Below are 12712 nucleotides of genomic sequence, written 5' to 3' on the forward strand. Positions count from 1 at the left end.
TTAATTTATGACATTCTAAAAAAAGACATGTTTTGCTATGCATTTTGTGATGACACGTTTATTTTTTGACCTTTTCTTTCCCGTAAGCCCCAAAGAGGAAGTAGATCTCTATCCGATTTTTAGACAGGAAAACAAGCCAAAACTCATCAAAGCGTAACCGAGAAGTGACAGCAATGTTTCAGCCTTCACCCCCGAGCGTCAATACTGAACTCTGTTGACCTTCACTCCCATCATACTCGGCAGCAGGTGCTGGGAATTACAGCCACTTTCAACAAAAGAATGGCCCAAAAAACACTGTTCTGCCTGGCGGAACGCAAAGAAATAAGGGAGCAATCAAACTCCTTGCCGCAGTTAAAGACACCTGCAATCTTCCCTCCAACACACACGCGTAGCCACTAAACACACACTGCTGTGGAATCAGTGAGGCAGTAAATAAAAGTGACAAAGGCCTCCATTCCAATCTAATACTGCCAAGGAAACACAAGAGTTGGCCTCAGGCGGCTCACAAGAGTGAGAAGAAAAGAGATACGTTCAAAAAGGGGAACTCGGAGAATATAGGCGATGAGAAAAGACTGAAGAAAGGAATTGTTCGGCATCTTTTTTTGTTGATGATGGTTACAGGTGAGGGAGGGCAGACGACGAGGCAATCGGCACGTGTTGATTGTGTTATCCACTAAAGCCTCCTGAAACTGTAATCCGTCAGCGGCCCGTGATGCGCACTCGTCCGAGAAGAAAATGAGCAAGGCAGCGGTTGCACGATTGTTCAACAAAATCCAGTAAAAAGAGATCTCAAAAAAAGATATAGCGCATTCGGTTTATTAGAAGTAAAGACGAACAGGTAGAAATGTGAAAAAGAGACAAACATGGCCAAGAACAAGATATAGTCGAGAACAAGTGAAGTATATTTGAGTCACATAGAGGTGAACCGTACAATAGAATTTTAAAGTTTTTTTTATAGAATATTGGTTGGTTGATTCTTTGTTTACATCCTTATATGGGACTACAAAACAGAGGTGTGCAAAAAAAGTATTTTTCACTACTTGATTTAAATTACTAAAACCCAAGAAAAACATAAATATCATCACCTTGAGATGGATTTTAAAAAGCTAATGTTATAGTATTTTCTCTACCAAAGAAGAAAAATTTGAGACAAAAGTAATGAAGAACTTACTCAAATATCATGCTACACACAATCACTGCCAGTCCTCCCTTTCAAAACGAATTCTATCACCGTCAATGGCTGCCATGATACTACTGTCTTACTACCATGCTTTTCTAGCATTGTACTAACACGGTACTACATCAGTGACTTGCTAATTCATTTACACAGATTAGGTCACAAGTGTGCTCCCTTTGTAATTCACTCACTTAGCAAGATGACCCATCCACTTATCCACTCATCCCCGACTTGGAACCCACCTGCCTGATTTCTTCTACACCCACGCCCACCGCAACAGAAAAATGAGAAGAAAGAGGAAGGAAGACAAGGGTGGCGGCGAGCAGAGCAGAGCGGGGTGGGTGGATTTGACGTGCTGGCGTCACGCTCCTGTGCCATTGAAGAGGGCGGAGATGTATACCAGGTATATATTGGATGGGAAAATGGAACGGATAAGTGTAATGTGTGGCAACAAAAAGAAACGATAGTAGTGAGGGTTGAGCAATCAAATTCATTAAAAGTGTATTGCATTAGGTATTATTAGGTACATGTGGGCTATAGGGAACAAAGTGTCTTGTTTTAAATATATTTTAATACACAACAAGTATAATTTTGTTGGTTTTGTTTGAATTAACCTCAATTATTATGAGATGAATGGCTTGAAAACCTTTATAGCTGTTTTCTTTTTTAAGGTCTGTAGTCAGGCTCCATTTCCACCATGTGTGATCAGTTCAACATCTCATGGCTAATTACCGAAATGGACCTCAAGTTTTTCAATCTCGATCCAAAATTCATTCTGGCTGAGGTGAAAGCTATCCAGAATTGATGTAAGAGAAGTAAAAGGTCGTTTACAGTGTAAAATTTCCATTTAAAAGTTTGACAAACAAGGTATCACAGTGCATTTTGGGTAAGTGGGGCGTGAGGCCTCGGGTCAAGTCAGAGCTAGTGAGGATGTCCGTTAATGAATGTGCTGCCAGGTGCTCGTGTGCGTGCGTGTCGCAACAGAATGGGCACATCTGCTGTTCCCACGGTAACAAGCGGCATCCGCCTCGGTCACGGTTCAGGGAGCTCGTCCGTGCGGACACCGGAGATTCAAGTGTGTGTTCATGCATATGTGAATGCGTGAAAAAAAGGCAATAACGCGACAGCATTGTGGGGGGGGGAAATGACACGGTGTCACTAGACATCAAGAGGCGGACGGGTCCAATTGTTGTCAACAGTACTTTTTTTGCTCGCGATCCCAATGGTGATCATGACAGCATCTAATTACCCAGTGCTATTTATGGATGTTTTTCGATGCAAGTACGGATGTACTCTCTTGCATAGGAGGTGCAGTAACACATTAGTTGCTCATTACTGTTACAGCTACAAAAATGTCTTGCTATTATCACAATCAGAATCATTGTATTGGTTAAGTGCTGTATAATGGAAGCACAATGTGAAATTTGTCTCCACCGGATTACTTTTTTTTGGTTTAGGATAATTGTCATTTTAGGGTTAATGTCAATTTTCAGTTAGGATTAGGGTTCTTCCTTTTTGCTTATTGTCACAAGGGGCAAAGGGCAATGATAATCATATTATGTACAGAACAATGACTTCTTCATGACTGTTAGACAATTGCTCCTCACTATTGTTACTTGTTGACCCAATATTTTACTGCCTTTACACAACCTTGACTTCTTTTTTGCATCTACTTATGAGAGCTACCGTAGACTGGTGTAATACTTGATCAAAATGACCCACATACAAATAACCTTCCCGGCCTGTTCGCCACTAAGTAGGCACCAAAGAGCTGCTCTTTGTGTGCAAGAGGGAGAGAAAGCAATCTCTGAATATTTAAATAGCAAACCCGGCGCCTCGCCCTAAGAGCCGACTGAAAGTGTCTACCATCGGGAAGAAAGGGCGGAGGTGGGGGGGGGGGGGGGGGGGGGGTGGGGGGCGATCTGTTACTGCATGGAGACAAACGCGTCAAGAAAAGCGTGTGAAATATGCAAATGACTGGCACACGAGTGACCGACATGTTTTGGCGCGTAACTAAAGGTGAGCAGGATTTAGCCGTCGGGGAAAGATGGCATTCTTCACGCTCGCCAGTTGCTATTAGTCGTGCTCGCCACTTGTCCTTGCGGCCATCAAGAGAGAAAGATGACTTTCCCTGCAGGAATGGCCAAGCAGAGAGCAATTAATCAATTAGCCGATCAATAAGTCGCCTTGCTGGGGGGAGTACAGCTGTGTTTTTCAGACATTGCTATGGCTTCTGTTTTCAACCAGTTAAGACATTTGGAACTTCGAACATTATGCACACTATAACATTTTATTTCTGATATGATGGCCCCATTATATCCTTCTGGATGAGATTTTTTGTAGTTTATCAGTTAATTAAACCCTAAATATATGTAGTGTAATCCTCATCATATTATAAGTAATAGTATTTTCTATTGCCAATTTTTTCCCTTTCAAACTGTTTAAAGTTACATTTCTTGAACTAAAACTGCCCTGTATGTCTTTAACATTTTCTTATAAGAGTTATTTTGTGAAATGGAAAAAAGAGGAAAACAATCCTGCACAAAATACAATTATTTTAATAATCTAAATGTAATATTCTTCAATAAAATTGATTTTTTTAAGTTAAATATTCCAAAACAAAAAATTCTCAACCATCTGCATGATAAAAAAATTGACTAGTACAACTGACTGATGATTATTCTAAAAAAAAGTTTGAAAAATACTATTGACAAATAAAACGACCCCAAAAACAGATTATCTAACAAAAATACCCTTAGTATTTTATTGTTAGAAAATATATGGATTTCCATGCAACTAAATCTACCAATCAATCTAACCCCTTCAAATCAAAAAATGTGTTTTTTTCACTTTCTTTTATTCCTGTATCTCTTTACCACACTCTTAATAGTGTTTTATTAGGACACTCTAGCAGCTCCACTATTGATTCATTTCATTTACGTGTGAACATTTTACCGGTTTCCCATTTTCGTGTGAACGTATTGACTATGAGCCGTCGCGGGAGAAATTAGACGAGAAAGTACGAACGGGAGAGGACCAACGGGAGAGCTGAAGATAGAGAAAGCGTTTAATTATTCAACATTACTCGTGTTCTCTATTTATGGGTCCTTTTAGAGCCAGGGGAATCTATCCATCCATTTCTATATCCTAGATATACACACACACACATTCCCACTGTGAGACCCTGCAGGCTGCTCCCTTTAGAAGCCCTCACAAGGGAGGATTCAACCCCTGAAAAGTGGGGAAAAAGGAAGAACAACCTGATTACTTATTGATAGCGAGATGAACAGATAGAGCAGGGATGAGGAAGAAAAGCTCAAATGATCTCAGATGAGACGTTTGTGCCGAATGGAATGGAAAGGAGCAGACGTGTTTCTTTTAAGTACACGCGCGTACAGTAGCTGTTATCGCTCACGCGCAGGCAAACACAAAGGCAGCTATAGTCAGCAATTGGTGCATTATAGGCCTGCTGTCACATCAAAACTCTAACTGTGCCTATACGTGTATCTATAGCAATCTTACAAGGGAAAAAAAAGATACATTCTCAGAGATATTTCTGCAAATGTAGGACATGCTATGGATCTAAAACTCAGTGTATTGGGAATTGCGGTTCGGGTGACTATGGGCTAGATCAGGAAATCATCCTAGAGATTAATATTGGAATATTTTATGTTAATATTGTTGAGTGGCCTGGCGGATGAGTGGGTAGTTAGCGGGTCGGGCTAACAGTTGTAAGATCCTGGGTTCAAATCCAGGTCGGTCCACCTGTGTGGAGTTTGGATGTTCTCCCCAGGCCTATGTGGTACTTTGGTTTCCTCCTACATTCCAAAAGCATGCATGGTAGGCTGATTTGAGACTCTAAATTGCCCCTAGGTATGGGTGTGAGTCTGCCTGGTTGTCCATCTCCTTATGCCCTATATGTCAGCTGGGATAGGATCCAGCACCCCCCAACGACCCGAACAAGGATAAACCAGTTCAGAAAATGAATGAATGAAAAATATTGTTGAAGGAATATGTTACTTTTGGACAAAAGTTGTCTGGAATCATTATTTTTTTGAAGAGTAAACCTTTTTTTGAACACAATCACTTTTTTAACAAATTAAAAACAATAAATTCTTACCAACTGATGAGCCAATCAAAATGCCCATCCGAAAAAACATCAATCATAATACAAATGTGCTCATTGGATCCCACTAATGAGCGCCGTGGAAAATCAAACTCTTAATTGTAAAAGCACATTCCTCAAAGCATTTCCACCCAATCAGAGGCTCTTAGAACAACTTAACATTCTATTGATCTCTACTGAGATAATTAAGTCCACTAATATTTCTTTTTTCCCACACGCAGTGTCTAAAAATGGTTCGGCGGCAACACTGGTGCAACACTCAGCTCATGCCCGCCAGACTGAAGGTCAATTCCTCTTCTCACACTCTCAGATTGAGCTGCTAACAGGATGATCATCCTTTTTGGGTTTATGGGGGCTGAGACGGATCCTTGTAAGCGTTTTTAAAATAGAAGACTTTTTTGCCGCTATATCGCCTCTCTCTCTTTATCGCCATGACGAACAGACTCTCTTTGCTCTGGAACTTAGATGAATAAACAGTCACATGCCAGAAATAGTACAAAGATGACAAATTGGCTATGCAGTAAATCCATTCCATAGCCCGAAAAAGTCTAGCAATAATGTTTTTAATGCTTTAGAGTAAAGATGTTCCAGATCCGATAATGTGATCGGAAATCGGGCCCAGATCACGTAATTTTCAAAGGTTAAAAAAGATGGGGTCTTTGGGATGTATTTGTTTTAAAGTATTAACTTAATGATGTTGACAACCATTCAAACTCACAATCAAAGTCAAACGAATATACCAACACATCATCAGAAATCGTATAAAATTGACAGTTAAAAAAGACAACAACAAAATTTGAAACACATTTGAAACCAAAAACAAATCAGGAAAGGAATCAACATCATATGAATAACCTCCTTAATCGTAGTTTGCATATTGTTACACTTCAACGGGCATCGCACTGCTCCTTCCAGTGTGCCATTTGGCCACCAGGGGACAGTATAAGGTATAGGCTTTCCTCAGTCAAGTCCAATATTGATTCTCTGTGGTGGTTATAGTCAGCAAGGACATGAGGCAACAGGCTGTTGCCATATCCCTGCTGGGTAATGCATAGGCAGTAAATGAACTGCGACTTTCAAGCACACAGCAGATATGAAGCGCAATGTTGTGACACAGTACCAGCTGAGCTCAGCCACTTCCTGTATCACGCGTGGACACACACTTCCCCTTTCAGCCTACTCATCAAAGACACACACACAAAAGACATTGTCTTACCTTATACACTTGGCCATAGGTACCGTTTCCCACCAGCTCCACCAGTTCAAAGATCCCAGCTGGGTCCTAATAAAAAAAATAAAAAAACATAACAATATTTAGTCAGCAGCAACACTTTTCAGGTTTTACATCACACCCAAAGTGAAGAAAATGTGTTTTCACTTCATGTTTCTTCCTGAAACTAAATTGATATTAACAGAGTGTTGCAAAAATCTTAAAATATTTGTTTTTATGCTTTTTTATATTGAAGGTTGGAAAATATTTCATGCAAAAAATGTAAATAAAGATGAATAAAATCATTATCAAAATAATTAGTTGGGGATTAGTCAGTTCATCTATACCTAAGTTGGTTAAGGAAACTATAATTGTGATGGGGCCTTTGAGAAAGATGTATTTGACGCCTGCTTGAAGTAGATGTGGATCCAAGATGTCATTTGACAGTAATTACTCATTTCCAGTAATAAAGGCATAGCAAGAAAGAGGAATAAAGTTGAAAGGTGGTCAAAACCATGAGATCAAGTCCACCAATTTTCCACTTTGTCCTTTCCAAGATTATGTGACACAGTCACTGGAATGTAAAAGGCAAAAAGTGTCTTTCACAAGCACATGAAGACATTTCACATTCATACTTAACAAGTAGACCACATTTTTAATAAAGATGAAACACTCCCAAGGTTTAAAACACACAACCAACATGTTGCCAAGATTCAACACAACAGTATGAGAAACCCAGTGACCCCCCAAATCACACTTACACCTCCCCCTGCCAATCTGGTGCACGTTGCTACGGCATTCCAACAATAGCTGGTATTCGGCCTCTGCTTCCTACTCAAGTCCATCTAAGGCTCTCAATCACAGCTGTTGTCAAGTTCAACTCAATAGCTGCCACTGACAGCACTAGACGTCCAGTCCATTATGCCAAGTTGGGTGGGCAGCAAATGATCTGTGCCGGCAGGCCTCTCCCAGTCGAAATAAACTGAACATTTAGCACCTTCAATGGCAGCCAATGGCTTTTTTAAAAAAATATTCTTTAAACAAATTTAACATTGTTGTGCAATGTTAAGTCTTTAAGTCATGTGATTGGCTGGCCACCAATTCCAGGAGTCCCCTGCCTGGTGTCCATAGTTGGCCTGGAATAGGCTCACGCACCCCCGCGAACCTTGAGGATAATCAGAACGAAAAATGACATAGTTGATTAATTTTCAAGAGTTTTTGGTCAGGTTTTATTGGGAAAAAACTATTAGATTTATCAAAGTAATGAGAAGAAGTAAAACTAATGTTATAAATTATTTTTAGCTCTACATTAAAATCATTACAAAAGCAGGATTGTTGAAGCGGATGTCATTCCATGGCATGTGCGCATGTTTATTTGAAAGATTTCCCGTCCTTCGTCTCTGTAGGTTTGTGTGGGGCTCAGCAAGGCTGTCAAGCTGTCAAGGCCCTTTTTTTCTTCTTTTTCCCCTTCCTTTTTATTCTTTGTCTCCGCTACATGACATCTTGAACACAAAAGGCGAGCGGGTCTCAAGTACATCCTCAAATCGGTCTTGCGGCGAACACCACACAACGACATTCAGACGAGTGTTAAATGTACGTCAGCGACAAAATAGGACAAAGCGAGACTTCATTTTTTTTCTCAGGCCACTTTCTGTGTCAGGGCAAACCTCATTGATTTTATATAAATGCTCAACTCTTGGTTTTCAAATTAATCAACTATTTTGACTCAGGATTTGTCATTAAGACACAGTCAAAATCTGTTTTTTACAACAAGGATTTCCAAACCCATGTCAATTCAAAAACCTGAATTTGCAGAAAAGAAGTCTCTTTAGAATTCCCACCACTACCTCCACCCATTTGTCATTGTGCATTCCCTTGGAGTCACATGACCTCAGCAGAGGAATCAGACTCTTGATTAATAGCCTTAATTAGAGGAAGGGCAACAGAACAAATTGAATGCCCGGAGAGAAAACTGACGAAATTGGACGAATGGTAAACCACGATGAAACTTTAAAATGTAATGTGGGACGATAACAAATTTTGGGATTTAAAAAAAAAACCAAAATACATGATTTCAATGGTCCGTTTGAAAGACAAACATCAAAACAATTCAAAATATAAGATTTTTTGGTGATAAAAAAGTCTGAAAATCACCAAATTTGAAAATGAACTGCAAACCAACTCTTGTCATCGAACGGGGATTTTATCGAGGACTGCAAAAAATAAATAAAAAACACATTGACCTACTAAAAAAATGAGGCGTGAGACACAACCGCCGCAGCGCTTGAACTTTCTTCTTTTTTTATCTAAACAGGGGATATTTGTCCCAGGGAGGCATTAGGGAGAGGCCATTATGAATAATGGTTTTCAGAGTGCAAGCCTGCAGTTCTTGCCAAAGCCACTTTACGTGAGAGTGACTGCGCCTCAACGGACCCTATAATCCCTCCATGTCAACTCTTACCTAACCCAAGGCTCTAAGATTTCATCTGTTCTTACCAAACAGGTCATCAAAACCATTTCATGCAAGAAAGATTTTTTTTTCGTGTGCCTTTCATGATAGGCCGGCCACTGTGGAGTCAAGTTATAGGCAATATGTAGTAATTTTACCATTTATTAGACTATAAAATGTCTGGGTACCTCATGATAGAATTTCTGATGCAAGGCTCACAATAAACTTATCTCACGATAGGGCTATACAATTACAATTATCGATATAGGAGTTGGGAAATCAATCTATATTATGATGTGGTAATAATAACATCAAAAAAGGGTTTTCTCAATAGAAAGAGTTCATGTTTTTGCACTTTTTCAGGCAATCTTGATATTAAAAAGATGAAACCCAAATTCCATTTTAAGGTTTGTTGTGTTAGGCAAAAAAAATAAATGGCAATGACGATAAATTTTTGAAAAGTTTATCCTTACCTGTAACCTGTGAAAAGTCACTAGAGGTCAAATCATGACTAAGTTTAAACTAGAGACATATTTTTAAGCATTATCTCCTCTTTCTCTCTAGATAGTGAATTCCACACAAGTGGGGTGGATTAAATTAGAGACCTTAGAGAGGAAGGAGGCTGTCATAGTAGATGGTGGGGGTGCTGGGGTCCAATCTTCACTTAGAACACAAAAGCCATGTAGTGCGAGTGTAAATTCCCAGCACTTCCCGCCTACATCTCGCCGCTGCATTATTCATCAGGCACGAGTCGAGTCTTAATCACACATTTACAAGAAAATTTGGTGTGATGCACCCTTGGTTGGCCTGTAAATGATCATGTTTTACTGGATGTATCTTGCCATCAATTGAAGCCAATGAGTGAGTTAACATGGATATGTTCATGATAATGTTCATTAGTATTAAACTAGGCAGCACTAGCTGCGAATCTTGGGGAATTAAAGTTCACATGGGACAAGTCGGCTAACTGAACTGAAATAGGTCATTGAAAATGATGAAAACAAGCAATTCAACTATCCTAGATATCTAACTAGCTCCCATTGTCGGCAAAAGAAATCAAATCCATTTCAACAGACAGACTCAGTTAACATGGATTGGACATCTATCATGGTCAGTGTCGGCAAATGCTGTGTTCATGCTGATAGCAAATGTTGGAAGAGGGGTTAGAAATAGGTCAAGTGGAGATGGGATGGCCGAGTGAAGAGGAGGGAGGACAGACTTCCATACAGTATATAGACAAATCATGAATAAGCCTTGTGTAAGCCCCCGGGCACTGACGTGGCCCCGTTACCATGGCGTCTGCGGTGCGAGGGGCAGAGGAATGCGGTCGTGGTGGGCAGCGGGCATTGAGAGGGTGACCTGGAAGGGGGGCTGCACTTGACAAGTGTTTGCCTTGAACTACTTTAGTCGCTGGTCACATCATCACCTTTACGTGACAGCAATTAACTCATCGTGACAATATTAGCACGCCGGAGCTAATAGAAATGTGCACAAATCATGCTCAGTCAAACGATGGAGTGCAATGTACAGAGCCACTATGAGATGAGATTATTATTAATTCACTGGTCAACAACTCATCAACATTTGGATTAATCTACAACTATTTTGATGGTTGATGATGAATTTGTTCCTCTTTTTTTACCCTTTTTAGTATTTTATTTATTTATTTTCATTTTCCATTCATTCATTCGCCATTTTGCTTATTTTCACAAGGGTGCTGGATCTTATCCCAGCCTCCTTAATTGGATGCCAGCCAATCGGAGGGTACAATGTGACAAACAACCATGGACGTTTTTTGGGGGGGATGGAGTACCCTGAAAAAAACCCACACAAGGATGGTTAACTCTTAATGTTGTGATTCCTGTAGTCCTGAATGAAAGGGATCAATACAAATGACATATTAGAAAAGAATTGTTTTTGCTTTGCAAAAGAATAGGACAGTACATAAATTATAAGAGGCGATTAGTCAAATAGGAGCAAAAATAGTTGTTGATTATCTGATGATGAATCATTTAGGCAGCCCTTGGTGTCGCTGTTCACATCACAATATTTAACTGATGTAACTATCAAGATTGATATATGCGGGTGATAGATGCTACATTAAAAATTGCATAAGGGCACACATAAAAATCCCTAAGACATCAAAGAGCAAAATCGACTAGTATCGCCGACTGTGTTTTTTGCATCTTTGTGCACAGACATAAAAATCTCACAACCCCCAAACCAACACAACTAAACCCCCTCCCAACCCTCGGCAGACCCAGCTGACCTACTTCCTGTCTAGTCAGTGGATGACTGTACACTCATCTGACAGTGTGTCTGTGATTGGGGGGGGAGCTTGTTGTTATTTGGGTTTTAAAAGCCAGCATATGCATAACAGCCGAGCCTGTAAACGATCATGTTTCAAGTCCATTGACACGGATGGATGTCCAATCTATTTCGACTAAGAGGGTCTAGCAGCGGATGTACAGTGAAAATGGATTGGATGTCACCAATTAGCTTGTGCTTTGAAATGAATGCTCTATTTTTTTAGGTCAACAATGTCTCTTAATTCATCGACTCTCAAAGCAAGTGCCCAGTAATTTGATTCAATTAGTCGTTGATTAGCCATGGCAGTCCTACTTGAGATACAAGTGCAAAATATAAAAGACCCACATCACCACTATCGCCTGGTATTTATTCTAAGGGATTAACGTAATTTCTATTAACAAATCGGCGCTGCGATTCCTCCCAGTCAAACAGTATTGGACGTCCAATGCCGTCAATCGTACTGAAAGATGAGAATTGCCCATCAGCCATCTAAATCAATTGGGCATCCATCCTTGTCATGATGAAAGATGACTTGAGATAAGAGCAGGAGACATGTATTAAAATACAATGACTGGAATTAGATCAGAGTTAAAAATTAGATTGTGGGAAAATTGCATTTTAGGGTCGTTTATAAACAACAACAACCGGAACACACAAACACGCGCGCTCACACACGCACATGCGATCTCGCACACGCACACGCGATCTCACACACGCACACGCGATCTCACACACATATACACACACACTTTAATATTACACTGTATTATTTGATCATGGCACCTGCAGTTCGAGTGTAAGGTGCACCCAAGTAGTAAGTAGGACGTAAGAGAATGTGGCTCACCCTCAAAGCAGACAGGTCGATTTCATCCAGACTCCGAGCCGGGGAATCACTCGCCATGACGGAAGGACTCGAGTCATACACACCCCAAAAAAATATCCTTTAAAAAAAATAGATCTCTTTAATGTCCGACGTAATGCTGGTGATCCTGCCTTTGACAGCCGCCCCGCCGTGTTTGATTCGCTTCCGGTTAAAGCGAAGGAACAACGACGGCGGTCGCTTTCCGGTGCATATCGGCGCGACAGAGGCGAGAACGAACCCGGACTTGTGGTCTCGTGGGTCGGCGTTGAATCTGACTGCGAGTCGCCACCGCCGTGCGCTGTGACACCCAGCCTAGCGGATGAAGAGCGGATAGGGCGGAGTTTAAAGGGGCGGGGTCTGGCAGCAGGGGGTCTCCCCCTCGATGAGTTCTGGGCACGAAGTCTCCCGAAGTTACTCGGCTTTTTCCGGTCTTTGACCAAAATACTACATCTATTCCAAGTGTTGATTAAAATACTGTAATCTCCAGTGAGTATAAATACCATTAAAAGTACCATTGTTTTGCTATGATCTATTTTCTTTGCATTTTAAGAATAACATTCTGAAAAGAAAGTGATTTA

The 12712-nt window shown here is 40.5% G+C and overlaps 1 protein-coding gene across 23 annotated transcripts in view; it reads right to left on the minus strand.

Moving 5' to 3' along the window:
* Positions 1-12466, minus strand: part of tnika (TRAF2 and NCK interacting kinase a) — a 35654-nt gene extending 23188 nt beyond the window's left edge. For all 23 annotated transcript variants that reach the window (XM_077730569.1, XM_077730568.1, XM_077730557.1 and 20 more), the window contains exons 1-2: positions 12117-12466; positions 6520-6585 (exon numbers count right to left, since the gene is read on the minus strand). In XM_077730569.1, coding sequence (XP_077586695.1) covers positions 6520-6585; positions 12117-12173 — 123 coding nt within the window. In that variant the 5' untranslated portion in view covers positions 12174-12466. The remainder of the gene's footprint in view (positions 1-6519; positions 6586-12116) is intronic.
* Between the last annotated feature and the right edge of the window lie 246 nt (positions 12467-12712).

The sequence above is a fragment of the Stigmatopora nigra genome, chromosome 13 (assembly GCF_051989575.1).
Source record: "Stigmatopora nigra isolate UIUO_SnigA chromosome 13, RoL_Snig_1.1, whole genome shotgun sequence".
Classification (NCBI taxonomy): Eukaryota; Metazoa; Chordata; class Actinopteri; order Syngnathiformes; family Syngnathidae; genus Stigmatopora; species Stigmatopora nigra.